This window comes from Hippoglossus hippoglossus, chromosome 19, assembly GCF_009819705.1.
Source record: "Hippoglossus hippoglossus isolate fHipHip1 chromosome 19, fHipHip1.pri, whole genome shotgun sequence".
In the NCBI taxonomy this organism is placed as follows: domain Eukaryota; kingdom Metazoa; phylum Chordata; class Actinopteri; order Pleuronectiformes; family Pleuronectidae; genus Hippoglossus; species Hippoglossus hippoglossus.
The window spans coordinates 9,372,873-9,389,474 of NC_047169.1; the positions used below are offsets into that span (position 1 = coordinate 9,372,873).

General features: G+C 43.0%; 1 protein-coding gene across 4 annotated transcripts in view; it reads left to right on the top strand.

Moving 5' to 3' along the window:
• The window catches only part of dock1 (dedicator of cytokinesis 1), a 172,045-nt gene that overhangs the window by 137,973 nt on the left and 17,470 nt on the right, over nt 1-16,602 (top strand). For all 4 annotated transcript variants that reach the window (XM_034569988.1, XM_034569985.1, XM_034569987.1 and 1 more), the window contains 12 exons: nt 258-316; nt 1,025-1,173; nt 2,249-2,334; nt 2,986-3,142; nt 3,772-3,812; nt 4,501-4,591; nt 6,873-6,992; nt 8,174-8,263; nt 9,024-9,128; nt 13,706-13,847; nt 14,149-14,230; nt 16,170-16,254. In XM_034569988.1, coding sequence (XP_034425879.1) covers nt 258-316; nt 1,025-1,173; nt 2,249-2,334; nt 2,986-3,142; nt 3,772-3,812; nt 4,501-4,591; nt 6,873-6,992; nt 8,174-8,263; nt 9,024-9,128; nt 13,706-13,847; nt 14,149-14,230; nt 16,170-16,254 — 1,207 coding nt within the window. The remainder of the gene's footprint in view (nt 1-257; nt 317-1,024; nt 1,174-2,248; nt 2,335-2,985; nt 3,143-3,771; nt 3,813-4,500; nt 4,592-6,872; nt 6,993-8,173; nt 8,264-9,023; nt 9,129-13,705; nt 13,848-14,148; nt 14,231-16,169; nt 16,255-16,602) is intronic.

A 16,602-nucleotide genomic window follows, 5' to 3' on the forward strand; every position in this document is an offset into this window, starting at 1 on the left:
CAATCACTGTTTGTATTGTTTATTTGACTGTGCCCTAATGTCTTCTTTCCACAGTTGAAAACATACATATAGCATATGTTTAAAAAATGTATACTAAACCTTTTAGTCTACACAGAACAGTATGAAACATTACATTGCACAGAAATTGTCACATGTGATGTTCAATTGTTTTTTGTGTGAGTTTACTCTTGTACTCCAACTCATTTGTTGTGATCTAACTTTTGTAATTTCTCTCTTTACTTCTGTTCATGTTTCAGGTACCAGGACATGAGGAGACAAATTGGCTTTGAAATCAGGGATATGTGGTACAATCTAGGTAACGTCACCCGCTCCTTTGTCAATATGTTCATTTCTTTTCTAAATGTATCCACTGTCGAGGATCAGTTTCACAAACACCACAGGAGAAGAACGGCAATTGACGCGATGAAGTGTTGTTTCTTCTATTTATATTTATGATGATCTGCCAACTCGGCACCTTCACAGTCATTACAAGTCAATCCAGACAAGAACAGGAGCTAAATATAGACAATCATGTGTTAATTAGTTTCATGCATGATGAGCTTGACTCGGCACTGGAGTCTCAATGGAATGAGACTGCAATACGTGGATTGGGGTGTTAGATTCGGGCACCTGCGTTTCCCTCAAAGTTCCCTCATTGTAACCCGCACCATCTGATCCCTTAATTAGAGCTTTCCACCAGATTAGATCGACTCATTCACTGTGTTTTTAATGAGCCCCTCGCTATGTTTCTTTTATTTTTACCTGAGGTGTTTGGTTAGAAGATGTTTACTGCGTGATTGTAATGGCAAATTCTGATGAGAGGAGACTTGATAAACACGGGGAGCCACATTTCTGCTGTGTTTGTCGCAAACAGCTACTTTTTTAAAATCCCAGCACATAAAGGATTAGTCCTGCTCTGTGAAGATAAGCATATCGTACGGTTTGGTTCAAACTGAAGTCTACGAATAACTTCTGTAAAATACAATGTGTTTATATCTACTGAATATGTTGTTCCCCCTCTCAGGGCCCCACAAGATCAGATTCATCCCAGAGATGGTGGGTCCCATCCTGGAGATGACGCTTGTTCCCGAGATCGAGCTGCGAAAGGCCACCATCCCCATCTTCTTCGACATGATGCAGTGCGAGTTCCACTTCACGTGCAGCTTCCAGCGGGTGCGTCCTCTGAAACGTGACATAATTGAAGCAGTACAGTGAAGCAGCTGGCGTTAATTTGGGAAATCTTATAAAAACGTGCAGAGAAACAGTCCATCTGAAGAAAAATGTGTTTCATAGCCACGAGCTTACTTGTAATTCTGCAAATCTCGTTTTGTTGTGCTGCGATTATCAACAGCCACGGTAAGTGGAACTTAATGTCATGCCTCGTTAAAGTGCAAAATTAAGCCTTTCTGCATGAGGAAATCCGTTTGACTGCAGCTGTTCTGCCATACGACGTCTCAGGCAGTCTTCAGCGCTGTGATGTTTATGTGGGCTCCCAAAGTATGTGAGGCTCATTGAAGTTGTATGAAACCAAAGAACCGGTGTGTCTCTGCTCGCCCTTTTATTCCTGTGAAGACTGTGGTAGTTTAACCATCATCCCTCTTATCAGATCATTTAATAGATGATCTGCAACAGTGCGGTCTGTTTGGGATGGATGGGGGAGTAACGTCACCCCTAAGTACGATTTGGTAATAAATGTGTAATAATAATAATAATGACAACAGATCAAAACACATCTTTTTAAGCCAATGTGTCAGCCTAAAGCCAGTAACATTCACTTTACCTTGTCCCTGAGTGTGTTGTAAATCCTAAATTTAACAGAGGAGCATTTATATATTTTCATACTTCACTCTTCTTTTGAACACATGAGCATGTCAAGAAGTTGGTTCAGTTATTTTTATACAGTATATATACAGCTGAAACATACAAATATCGGAGAAATAAGGTCCATGCATCACTGCCATAAGCTGCAGAAATAACAGGGATGTGTCTGGTGTTGTAGCCCCGTTGCTTTAATCCAACCAGATTTACACAGATAAAGAAAAGCTTTAATGATGAACGTCGAACACCAGCCTACAGCCAGCTGGGCGGACAGAGAGGGGACGGGGGTAAAAAAAAGACGACGCACACATCCCCTCATCCGCCGAGCCTTGATGCAGAGAGAGAGAGCGAGAGTGAGACGGCGAGATGGCGTTAATGAATTGAAAAATTAGCTACACTGATTATTTACGCCTGCTCTGTCTAATTGCAGTTTGAGAACGAGATCATCACCAAGCTGGATCACGAGGTGGAGGGGGGCCGCGGAGACGAGCAGTACAAAGTTCTCTTTCAGAAAATGTAAGTGCTGATTAACGGGCAGGATTACGCCCGAGCCTCTCACGAGTTAGATAATGCTAATTGCAACATGGCACTCCTCAAAATAATCACAGTGTGCTGATGATCATGCGACTTCTCATCGCAGTTTGCCGCTGTGATGTGTGCTCTCAGTTCACGAGGATGCTAATGAAGGTTTAGCCAAATCCTAAGCGACAAAGGTTGATATTTTAAGGTTCAGTGTGTAAGATTTAGGTGAAAGGGATCTATTGGCAGAAATTGAACGTTAAATAATCCTAGTGATGTTTTCACTAGTGTGTTTAATCTAAATTGTGCGAATTGTTTTCTTTACCCTAGAATGATATTTAAATACTTTATATTTACATCGGGAGCGGGTCCTCTCTACGGAGGCCGCCATGTTTTTTAAAGTAGCCCAAACTAGACAAACTAAACACCTTTTGAGTTGTACATCAACTGAAGGCTACCACAGGTTCTCTGTCATGTTTGGAAGGGGAGGGTGAAGTGAGGGATTTTCAGCTGCAACATGCAACTTCACCACTAGATGTCACTAAATTCCACACACTGAACCTTTAAGCATTCGAATCATTTCTTGTACATGCATCACATTTGTTTTCCTCTCTGTCCCCGGCTTCTGTTCCTTCACACACACACTAGTTTACTGGAGCACTGCAGGAAGCACAAGTACTTGGCTAAGAGCGGCGAGAACTTCGTCACGCTGGTGGTTCGTCTGCTGGAGAGGTTGCTGGACTACAGGACCATCATGCACGACGAGAACAAGGAGAACCGCATGAGCTGCACTGTCAACGTGCTCGTAAGACGGCTATTTAAAATTTCTGAACACGCACAAGCCCCGTTACAAAAACACACAACCCCCTGCATGAAATGTCGACAACATCTGGATTACCAACACCTAAGCATTGTTCATAGACTATCGATGCCAGTTAAGAAACAGTGAGAGTCACCTGCACGTGTGACGATGCATCAAGACGTGATCACAGAGCCGCTCACCTGAAACCCCTCGCCTCTGTGAAGTGCCATTTCACCAGGGAGCACCAAAATGTCGGTTTTGTGTCATGTGACCCGCAGGCCCGTGGCCTACATGCAACATTTATCTGAGTCATGTTCTCTCTGTGATGTGTCATGTATTAAATATGAGTTTTCAGTTTTCGCCAAGAGAGCAGTGAACTTACTTTTCTCTACTAGAAACTTACTGTTTGCCTGCTGCGAGCCAGTACATCTTTATTTGTCCATAAAGAAAATTAATTTGTCACACAGCCAAGATATTTAGTTTTTTTCCGTAATAATCTACAGTCCAGTAATTTCTAGAATTATGCTTCATAAGCAGGACACGCTGAACCTTTTAAACATGGTGGCATTGTTGTTGTAAATCTCTGAACCCTTAGCAATGCATTTAAATGATTTTTCTTTTCCTTCTTGTAGAACTTCTACAAGGAGATAGACAGAGAGGAAATGTACATCAGGTAAGTAAGAGTGGAGTTTGCTCAGATTTTCCAAGCATTCAATCTATTTGAGGCTTTTAAAACACACCCATAAAGTATATAATTAAAGTGGCTCTCAGAAATGCAATAAACTCTGGAGATTTTCCTGAGATTTTCCTGAAATTTCCCGAAGGGGCTTTATGTGGGAATGCAAATTGTCCAAATAAGTTGCTCCCAACCTTTTCTGAAATAATTTTCCTGCCAGCCTCCTTGTAAAATATCTGAGTGAGCCCATGTGAGGCCTAAACAAAACCCTGCAGCATTTATACGTCACGTCCTGCCTCCTGCCTGCTCTGCCCAGGCACCACCGCTCACTTGAATGGTCCGGACATTTTCTGACTTAGACAATCTCCTGCTGCGTTCTTCATATGTGAAAGGCAAAGTCCGCTCCTAATTTTTCCGCAACACTAAATGCTGCACATCTGGCTCCTTCCCTCCGAGCTGCACATGCACCAGAACTCCAGAATAACATATTTGATTTTGCTGAAGTGCATTTTGCATTCGCGCAAATCTCGCCACTCAGATAATTCCATCTGTCCGCCAAAAGTTATTTGAGGTAAAAGAGGCTGTCAACACGCATCATCTCTGGTAGAGTTAACTTCCTGTCTGCTGTTTGAGTGTGTGAGGCCCTCCCAGATACGACCCATAAATCACTGCTCTCTCCTGCCAGGTACCTCTACAAGCTGTGTGACCTCCACAAAGAGTGCGACAACTACACGGAGGCTGCCTACACTCTGCTGCTACACGCCAAACTGCTCAAGGTACACACGCACAATACCAACAACAAATTAACTTGGAATTAAACATTCCCAAATACTTCAAACGGCACCGATCGCAGAATCCCAAGCTCTCAAGCTGTTATCAGGCAGATGGTATTGAACCCCGGGCGTCAAACAAGGGTGTATATTTGAATTGGAATGTGCACAGGACTTGGAAATATAGGTCGCCATCCCTTTAATCCAATCATGGTATGAGATGGCTGCTCAGAGGGCAGATCTGCTGAGCAGCATCTTTCTCACCGTGAGTAGTCGGTGCAAATCTCAGCTGGTATCTGATCTTTCCTGAAAACAGCAAAGACATTGTTAAAAACAGGAGGAGCAGCAGCTCCCAGCCTCCTGAGGTGCTTTGAGATAAAGGTGAACTTTAACTGTCCTCTTTGTCAGCCAGAAATGAACAATCCTCGTCTGTAGATCACATGGTTCAAGGCCCCCTCGGTTTAGGGTGGAAAAGGGGGCCGGTTCCTACCACATACCCACTGCAATGATATCTTATATTAGACACATACATATTTATATTCTGTCAGCATTTCTTCAGTACACCTTGTAAATGTCGACCTGCTCTCAGCTTTAAAAGTTTCCATCTTTCGCCCAAAATATTCCACAAAACTCCTTGCGCGCGCAAAAAAAACTGCAGTGTCTATTCCCAGTCGGGCGGGGGGGGTTGGTATTACCTGAGTTTGGAGTTGTTCCTCTCCGGCTTTTATCCAACATGGTTGCACCCAATATCTCATCTGTATTTGCATAAGTAGCTGACTGTTCCAGCCTCTGTTCAGGTCCCGAAAGGGGAGAGCAGACTGACTGAATCACATCTTCCTCGCTGAAGCAGCATTTGCAGGACCTGTTTTTGTTGTTATTATTTCAATTCTGCTCATCTCTGATCATAGCCTAATTTAAACCTTTAGAGACGGACTCAATTACAGTAAATGTTGGTAATGAGTTCATTTTGTTGCACCAGGGTATTGATGAATGTTTTATTCTGCGAGGTCGTCATTAAAGTCACCGTTTGTGGATGTTTTGCAAAATCTACTTTTCCCTCTGTGTTTGCATCTCGTCCACATGCAAACTGCATTTTAAGTCACTAAAACTCAGATTTGTCAGTTGCTATGTATCTATGTGTTCGTGTAAAAATGGATCGTTGATATAGACTTTATCGCCACCTGCTGGCCTGGCATGCTTGTTTTAGGGTTTGTATTCCTTTTTGTGTTCTCGTATTATTTTTAAAAACAACTAGGAAAATATCCATTCCAAAAAAGATCTGCCGTCGTGTAGACCAGGCAATAGAAGCACATGTAAACAAGCATGAATAAGGATGAATGATGTTGTAAACCTGGGAAAAGCTGGTTCCTGTAATGATAATTAGTCATCCAGTAGATTAGCTGCAGTCGTATAATAACAGATTTATTAATTTACATCACTTTGTGTATTGTCAGAGGTGTATCAGCACTTCAGTTTTTGTCGATGCAGGGTCACTGGCCGTCCGTGAATAAACTGAGACATTTAAACGCTGCAGTTTTGCCGTGAAGGAATCAATAGCTTGATCCAGAGCCTCCCTGCATCCCTCTTCATGCCACGGCGACAATATGCCGAGCAATTACCTTTTCGCCCATCTCCAGCTCAGGACATGCAAATTCCTCGGCTTTGCTATTCAAATGTTGCCCTCAGTCAGAAGTTTCTCAGAGATCTTAACTCTTCAGGTCACTAGCAGGACTTCAGAATCCTAATTAAAGCCGGCTGCTAATGGCTGGACGAGTGGGATTATGCTTCCATGACACAGAGGCCCATCAGATTGACTGTCTCCCTGTTAGCCAGGCTGCTCTGGCCCCTTCAGAAACCCCATCATTATCCTTGCTGAGATGGAGTTCACTGGCAGCACCAACCTCTGCTTTCGTCCTGTGTTCTCTTGCATCAATCATCCTCGCCTGCCTCTGTTTATACTTCACTAGATTGGCTTCCGATGAGCTAACATGTTTTTGGATTGTGGGGGATCTTGTGTGCAACACTGTATCCGCAAGCATTAGCAACAGAAAGCTATGAGCTGCATCAATGCTCTCTCTGAACTATTCGATATGTATTGACGCGCGTTTCATTGCCCAAACCTTAAGTTTCAATCTCGCCCTGCCAGAGTGCAGGGCAGCTGTAAAAAGAAATACACATCCGTCTCACCATATTTGCATCGGCTATAACTCAGCCATTGATTTCTTGTCACTCGGTCCGCTTTTGGCGCGGCGTTGACCCCGAGGCTAATTTCTCTCTCCCCCTGTAGTGGTCGGACGAGCAGTGCGCAGCCCACCTGACCCAGAGAGACGGCTACCATGCCGCCACTCAAGGACAGCTCAAGGATCAGCTCTACCAGCAGATTATCAATTACTTCGACAAGGGCAAGGTGAGAGACACACACACACACACACACACACACACACACACACACACACACACACACACACACACACACACACACACACACACAGAGGAATGGTCGTAATCATGATAAATCCAGGGCTCTGATGAAGCTATTTTTAGATGTCGTCATCCCTCCCTCTGGCCTGGGAAGGTAGAGATGCTGAATTGAAGTTTTATGTTTCTTTCAGGGATTGGAAATAATCCTCTTCTTTTACCTGATGCTCTTATGGACGAAGGCGCATTATACATTAATGCGCCTCTTTTCTGTTGTCACTTACCTTCCAAGAACCGTTTTCTCCCGCTGTCCCCATTTCCCCCGTTTCCCTCGCACCACTATAGAGACATTCTTATACACCATCTCTGGATCATGGCGTGAAGAACAGGTCATTTATAATCACCAGGCATTCTTCTCCCCTGCTCATATTTTATTCCAGTGGAGGACAGAAATGTTTTTCAGCCTGTAAGCCGAGTTTGGAATGGGTCCGCAGAACTGCAGCCAGAGATGATGTCCCAAGGCTTTGTATGTGTCATCAGTGTTGGGGTGCAGCCGCCACTTTTGGCTCTCTCGCCAACTGTCACTCAGCAGGATATGGCGATGGAGAAAACAAACTGAGAGAGCATTGGAGAAACTTGCACACTCACACACCAGAGTGATCAGGAAGTGTCACAGTGGCTGCAGGAATACATCAACACTCCAGAGAAGGGACAGTCTCTAAGAGTGTCATCCAGAACACGGTCCCAGATGGTGCTGCCGCCGCTGCTCTGCACCGATGGCAGCCCGATCTGAGTAGCAGTCTGGAGTCGATCCACCTCCAGCCTGACCCAGATCAGTTCAGCCCAATCTAATCTGTCAGGAAGCCACTTAGAAGCCTTTCAACATGTTCGAGTGGCTCCCATCTATGTGTGACAGCCCTCGGCTGCAGTGGATGAGTCTCAACAAGAAATGCATCCCCATAAAACATATTGTTCCTACAAGAGGATGGAATTTGATGGTTTAGTGTTTTAGATCAAAGAAAAATAATAAAATAATGTTGACATGATACGATAGATTCAAGAATGACGAGCATTGCCTGGGAGAGCCGTCGCAAAAGGAATTCTTTATCTCAGCATTCGATCTTGACAATTGATTAATTTACTAACTGTCTCTATTTCTGATTCCAACAGATGTGGGAGGAGGCGATCATTTTGGGAAAGGAACTGGCTGAACAGTACGAGAATGAAATGTTTGACTTTGAGCAGCTCAGCGCATCCTTGGTAAGTTTTGTTTTCCTGCTGCTTGTCAAAAGAGTCCATTAAAGCTCTGCTCATTGATATCAAAGTTACAGGTTTCCTGACTGATATGTTGATTTTATTTATTTTCACTTTATTTCATCACTACAATCTGATCTAGATTAAAAATCTGTGTTCAAAAGTGGCAACCAGCTAAAGGTCTTTGCACAAGTCCATATTTTTGTATGTGTTTTTCTTTAAATGCCCCATCCAATATAAATCTTCACACACAGAAACCTTGCAAACTTAGTCGTTTTTTTTATTTTTATTTTTAAGTTGCCAGCGGGAGATAAAATGGAGTCGAGCAGTGAGGATGATTTTGTGGTCCTCTCACTTCTTAAAAATGAAAAAGAACAAATTTGGTCCATCCAATCCTGAGAAGCCGTCAGGTACAAGAAGAATTTCATCTTCTGATCAAGGGGCTGCAGAAATATTCTGATTACCATCAAATTTTATTTATTTAAGTATGTCAGTAGTCCAGCTTGATATGCACACAACTCTCTGGAACGCCTCTGGCAGATGGAGTTTCGGAGTCAGTGTGTGAACTTGGTTGACACAACATGAGGTCGTATTTATTTTTAGACGTACAACAATTTTGGAAGAATAACAACAACTTGGTTTGCAAAGACCTCAACCTGGATGACGCAAGACAAGATATGAATTAAACAAAAAAGTATTAATAAAATCACCAATAAGGAAAAGTCAAATGAAAAACATTGATGCTTATGATTGTATCTCCCCACAGAGGAAGCAGGCCCAGTTCTATGAGAACATCGTGAAGGTCATCCGGCCCAAACCAGACTACTTCGCTGTGGGCTACTACGGCGTGGGGTTCCCCTCCTTCCTACGAGTGAGTACACACATCAGCGTAAAAGCACAATGGGTGACTTTAAAAAAAAACTGATAATCAATAGGTTTACCGGTGCTCGCTTCGTTCTCAGTCCTCGGGCATCGATACATATGTTTTACACGTCTAGAGCTGTGACTTTAAAACGCACATTCGCACCCTCCTTGTCTCACATTCATGCTTTGTCTCTCCCAGCTCCTTAATATGAATCTCATCTTACTTATTAAAACAGTTTCCTAAAAGTTCATCCAAAATTTGCCATTGCAGGACATGGGTGTGGAAATCGTGGCTCCTATGAGGACGAGAACTGACCCAGTCTTGTTCATGTAGTCGCAGGGTTGATCACAGTACAAACACTTTAATTCCATTTTCTGAACTTCGCCGAGCACTCTTTTCTCCCGAGTCTGCATCACAAGGTGTCCTTGGCTGCTAAACCTGAGCTGATCTGTGTCTCTCCTCCAAATGTTTGGACAGGCCTCGTGCTGATCTGATTGCAGCTTATCACAAATTAAGTACGTGTTTAACGGGACTTTGGTATCTCCTCACCGGTTCGTGTTCTGTGTCTGAGCTGCCACTGTCCATATCAGACCCCTCTTCCTCTAATCTGTCCACATATCAGATTTCATTAAACAGAAAAGTTTACTGACGTAGGAATTACCTTGTGATGCTGTGTCGCCCTTTCTGACGACGGACGATTTATTTGCTTTTGATGTATTCCCTGTTACAGCTGTTTCTAGGTTGTGATCTCAAATAACGCTGAGGGTGTTGTTTGCCTCCGTCGAGTCATTTTTATCACACAAGCTTCACAGCAAATGGCCCAAAAGTCTTTGCAGCATGAGATGATTAAGTCCAGTTTCAACAACAGTAATCCCCTCATGATGCCCTACTCATTTTCTTATGAGGAAACAGCCATTTCACCAGGGTCTTACTACTCTCCGATCTCCATGTGCTCGGCCTGACCTCTTTCACCTGACAGGGCAGACACTCCATTACACACACAGCAGACTGAACAGGCTCATTCTAACTGGCCATATAAACGTCCTTAGAGGACAGTTCTCTTTTTTTCCATGCCATTACAAGCCAGCAGCCGAACGTCCTATGATTGTGCGTCTACATGCACATATGTATAACACGTCTGTCCCACTTTTGTGATATCTCCGGTCTGCCTTGATGGAATGTCTTGCTATCTGGTTTTAATGTTCAGTTTAGCTCAAGCATGAACTGATTAGATACTGATGCTCAAATGTCAAGGTCGCCTTGACGTCACAAGATACATTTTTGTGCCTTGTGAACACGGTATCTACATAACATCTCCTGGGAATCCTTTCAAATTTGGAACAAACCTTCACTTGGACTCACGGGAGAAATGATTAGAATTTGGTCGTCAAAGGTCACTGTGACCTCACAGAACGCATGTTTTGTCTTGTGAACGCAGCATCTCAGGAACACCCTGAGGGACTTTCTTCAAATTAAATACAAATGTTCACTTGGACAGATTTTGGTGGTTGAAGGTCAAGGTGGCCTCACCACCATACACCAAAATGTATGTAGGCTGAAACTGCATTGGATTGCGGAGGCATAAAACAGCAGGACGGAAATTCTAGTTCTTTACGAAACAGTCGAGCCTGACATGAAAGTACCTGTGCTGGTGTATGCATCTGTCTTTGCCAATAGGAATCTGCACTAGATTCACGTGTTTATAGTTTTCTTTATTGTGTTTCCCACACAGCTACACAGATACAACTTAATTGCTATTTTCCTGCTGAATTTATAGTTGTGAAGGGTTTTTGAATGAATATAGTAGAATAGATATAAAGTGAGCTCCTACTTTGTTCTCTCAGAAGAGCTCCTTCAGCATCCTCTATATATTTCATAATTATGTGGAAAGACTTCTGTGAGCACATATGGAAGTAGTTGTGTGTGAGTTACTAATTAAGATAAATCAAGTGTTGGGGGAGCGGGGGGGGTATTTTCTCCAAACCCCTCTTTGCATGTGTGTGCTGCAGCAGGAAAAAGTTAATTATGTAAGAAAATCAATGCTTTGATGAAGATATTCTGAATCCACGCCCCCTTGAGAATTGATTTTCTGCACGAGTGCTTAATTCAGCTGCTCATGATTTATTAGTTGTTAATGTAATCAGACACTAGCGCACTCCAGATCATGTTTAAATCTGCGGTCACAGCTAATCCCAGTTAAAAAACCCTTGTTTCGTTTGTTTGTGTAATGATTTCGACCTTAAAGCCACAATACCTCGTCAAGAGGCTTTGAAGCATGACTGAAAGCTCCTGTTGTGTTTGTTGGCTCCATAAAGAATCCCGAGTAGCTTTCCGCCCTTTGACACGTTAAAGGTATTCTCAGCATTTCAAAGGCAGATTTCCGCTACACTTGTTGCCCTTCACTTTACATCCAGCCGGCGTCTCTCTCCGCCTCTCCCTTCTCTTCCCATCAATCACAAACTTTACCTAATCGCCGTGTTGAGTTTCCTGTGAGTGCGCGGCTTAAAGAGCATTTGAGGCTGTGTGAAAGTTGGGGTTTGAAATATGTATCCGAGCACGGCACATTCGGATATGAGCTGTCATGTTCCATCATTCAAAATGTTCCTCAGACAGACCCCTGAGCACACTCGCAGAAATGAGGGAACGCACTCTGTGGACTCTTCTCATATCATTTACTTTTGTTTTGGAATAAAGCCAGATGGGTGTCAGTTAAACCTTTTATCTGAGCGCGTAGTAGATTGAAATTGAGCGACTCTACATTTTAAAGACCTTTTCCATGTAAACCGTGATACTCCATTTAGATTCAGTCATTCACCCTCAACACTACATTACCTATACTATAAAAACCGATACGTCCTCTAGTCTTCAAGCAAACACGTCCAAAGAGCTTAAATCTATAAGTTACATTTACATCAGCTACAATTAATTCAAAACTGTGCTCCCCAAAAGGAGAGTTCACATCACACCTATCTTAAAATCCCAGTTAGGGTTAGTTGGGGTCGTATTACTTTTGGTTTACGAAGCAGGAAGGCCCCTCAGACCCTCTGGTTCTCTTTCTCCTCGAAACCGAAACATTCTGTGACGCTTCGTTCCGTTACGCTCAGAGTCGCCAGAACAGCCAGAGGATCTGAGAGGAGCTGGAAATGTTGATCTTTTCAAATTTAAATTAAAAACCCAGCTCTTTAGTCTGACTTTAATGTAGTGTTTTCATATTTATGGCTTTATATATTTATATTTATATATTATTTTAATTAATCTATATTGTTTAAAAGCAAAAAATTATTGTTGATTATATTGATTTTATTATCTTAACTTCCTTTTCTTGTTGTCTTTTCTATTGTTGATTGCTGATTGGTGTCCATTCATCTCTAAACACATTTTTTATTCATTTTTAACATCCCATGTTTTGCCAAGTTAGATTGTTTCATATGAACTTCAAGACTTTGCAGCAATATGAACTGTAGCTGCTTTGTCTCTTGACTGTATGAAATTGTCTTTTTCGAATGAAAAATTGAAATTGAAAGACCATTTTCGAATGAATTATTATCTCATGGAGAGTATTTTATTTTTTGGCAGAACCAGCAAGTGTAAGACCGTGAATACAAATGTGAATCCACTGTCCTCTTATGAATAAGCAAACAGTTGGCATTGATTAGATGTCCATGATCGGATTTGTTTGATTTAGAGAAGTAAAAAGGTCAAACTTACAGTTAAGATTTGCAGCAATGTATTAGCCAGATTTAGAGGAACCACCGGCAGTTGAAAGGGGATGGCTCTGGAAATCAATTTGCTTTCGTCAACTTATCTGTCAAAGCAAATGTCCCCCAGGCTGCAGTTGCTTTAATTAATTGGGGAATTGAGATGTGTGCTGTGCATGAGCGAGATGGGCCTGCTGTTTGCGAGCTATTGTGTCGTGATGGTCTGTGAAAGAAAGACGGAAAATGCAAAAAAGAAAAGTCTGTGCTATTCTTCTCTAGATAAGATCCTGACTTTCAAGCTGTGTAATGTCCCTCTTAAGCTAATGAATGAGGGTGTAATTCAAAGTAAACCCTCGTATCATGTCGCTGAGATGTGAGGACAGCTCGTCCTCCACTGCCGTGATCTTACCACACTGATGTTAAGACGTCTTTTACAAGGCAGCGTCATCACTCGCTGTATTCAGCAGCACCCGTTTTGTGAAAGCACCCCCCAGCTGAGTGGCAGTAGTCATTTGCAGTCTGTCCTTGTCTCCCAAAGCAAGGCCGCTCTCATTGTCCAAACACTCAATCGGTGCCAACAACTTTGTCTACCTCATTTCCAAAGATTTAATATGGAGATTATGATAATGTGCTTTAACCCGGGCACAGCACAGGGCCAATTAGAGCCTGCTCCCATCACCGAATGACTTTTAACTACTGGATCTAATGCTCTTGTGAAATGGTCCATGAAATGACACTGTACGCTGTCAACACTGCCAAAGAAAGGGACAGTGGTACCTTATGTCCAACATAATGTGAGCTAGTTAGCACCAGATTTTATGATTGTGTGCTTGCTTGTATGTACATATCATAATGTCTCCCTGTTTTTTCTTTATCGTCCTTCAGAATAAGATGTTCATGTACCGCGGGAAGGAGTACGAGCGCAGAGAGGATTTCGAGGCGCGTCTCCTCACGCAGTTTCCCAACGCGGAGAAGATGAAGACGACCACGCCACCCAGCGAGGACACCAAGGGCTCTTCAGGACAATGTATCCTCACCAAAACTGAAATTAAATTTTGTGAAGGGGTTGGCTATGACGCAAGGAAGAATGCTTTCAAGTTTACAGAGGGTCCAGATTAAAGGGAAGATCTAGGAACTTTTTTTAGCGAGATTGGGTGTTATCATTAAAGAGCCCTTCTAGTTACGTGTTACATCAGAGAAGTGTCTGAAAGAAATTATAAGAACACAATTCAGTTTTGTTAACGATACTGAATTGTCATCATGTCCTAATTGTTATTGTGTTTTAGTTCCAACACTTTCATTTATAACCTTGATGTTTCTGCTGAAAGACATCCAGTGTTTCACGGTGAAACCCATCCTGGACCTGCCTGCCAAGTTCCAGAACAAGCCCGTGTCTGAACAAATAGTGAGGTGAGCTGCATATACTCGCTCCGCACACACTCATTTGTTTCTCTACAATTAGAGTGTGGAACTCAAAGTCACACAGCATGACTTTTTAATCCAGCAGAGCCCAGTTTACTTTCCCCAGTCACTCAAAAACAATTTCGAGAGCTTGTGCGTGATCTTTTTATTTTTGGAGTGTGGTGCGTCGAGGAACCGCTGAGACGGAGGTGATTAAATCTTGATGTAAGTGTGTGTGTGTGTGTGTGTGTGTGTGTGTGTGTGTGTGTGTGTGTGTGTGTGTGTAACAAACTGCGCCTGACCTCGTCGTCCTTGCAATCATTTCCTCGCCACAGCCATCTGTTATTAGTCGCTGTGCCAAGTACAACATTGTTTCTCTGACATCATTAATACCTTTGAGTCGTGGCACGGGGGCCACAGCCAACAGCGGGGGCCCCCTGCACCGCTTGTTTGCCCAATCTGCACCCCGGCCATGTACCGCATTGCTCGGCTGTGCAAACTCACTTTGATATGCAATCCAGCGCATCACTGGACATAATTAAAAGAATATATATATATGTTTGAGAAAAAAAACCTTTCGGCAAATATACCTGGGCACTGATCTTATCACACGCCTGCAGCTTTGGTCACATCCACCTGCATTGATCCCTTCGGAAGCCTGTTGGAGTGTTTGGGAATTGTTTCTGACTGGAATATGTAACTGTTCATATCCTAGATTAGACAGCCGTGTTTAGAGAGTGACAGAGGGCTGTTCCGTCTCTTTCTCTGTCAACTCTGTCCTCTCTCTCTCTCTGATTCTCTCCGTCCCCTATCTCTCTGTTCATTCTCGTTGACTCTCTCATTCAGTGCAAAACATCAGCGGTGCATAGCAATGAGACTGAGCTGCTTTAGCCCAACGGTCACGGCAGCAGCAGCAGCAGCAGGCGGAGCGCAGCACCTTCTGACCTTGCTTTGTCCAGACCCGTGCTACTGCATCATCCCTAATGCCATGTAAAGGCGTTAATTGGAGAAGTGCGGCGGATTTAAAGCTGCTTTATTAATCTGTTCATTAGATCAGAGGCGAACACGCTCAGTTTTTCAGGTTAATGCCACGACTTCTCAGCTAATTTACCAAAGGGTCTGGTCTTGTTCATTAAATAGCGGTACGAGAGGGAACATCTGTAAGTGGCTCGAGTGCCAATAAGACCTGAGCCTTCCTGATTTATTTGTGTAGCTTTGTGTGCGCTGTGTTCATTAGCAAAACTTTATCGGCCCTTAGTTGAAAAGTTGTTGCAGCCTCATCTGCACACACTGACTGATGTGACTAAAAAAAAAAAAACATAAAAGGCGAGTGGCTTTGTAACGGCACACATTCGTTTCATATTTTATTCATAATGGTTTGCTAATAAAGTCAAAGCATGCTCTTTGAACCATATGGCATTGGGTTTAGGAATTGGAAATGCAATATGCTGTATGAGGATAATAGATGTGTGCTAATTTCCCAAGGACAGTGTGAATGTGGATATCTAGCAGCAAGGAAGATGGGGGGGGGGGGGGGAGAGCAAGTGATGTGTCTAAGTGAGAAAAGTGCACATGCCCAGGCAGCTGCTCCCACAGCCACTGTGCAACACCATCGTTTCCCCAGTGTTAAAAGTCTATTAACCTTTTTTTGCAAAGTTCATCCCTGCTCCTCTGTCACATATGCTGCAGCTTCTCCATGTGTCTGATATGTCGGTGACGTGTCCCGCCCCCCCAAAAAATTAATCTATTTTCCATGTAGATCAGGCCGCTGCTTCAACAGCAAGTCAAAAAGCGGCGCGCTGTATATGCCACAGTTCCTGGCAGAGCGAGCCAGGAGCAGGGCCTGTCCTGTGTTTGACCTGAAGCAAAGCAATCAACCTTTGAATCAAGCTGTAGATTGCCCATAACAGTTTTAATTTACTTAGGTGCTGATTTTCTCCCTCCACAGCTTCTACACAGTAAATGAAGTCCATAAATTCCAGTATTCCAGGCCAGTGAGGAAGGGAGAGAAGGACCCCGACAATGAGTTTGCGGTAATTGCCTGGACTTTTTCTTTCGATTGCTTTGTCTTTTCTTTTTTTGTTGTTGCGTGTTTGTTTGTCCATTCTGTTTTTTATGTGATATCAACATGAAGGCTTCTTGATATTGTATTATATTATATACAACATTTTAGTGCATGTAGTGGGCAACAGTAAGTTTTAGAAATGTATATACGGCTGAAAGTAGCCACTTATTTTTGTTTGACAGTTTGATGAAATAGTTGCTCTTTAACTAGTGCAGTGCTCGTTCTAAACATGTCTGTATGGAATGGGCTGTTTTCTTGGTCCATGATTATGCTGGTTGCAGCTTTCTTTCTGAAAGTGGAAAAGTGACCTGCAGTA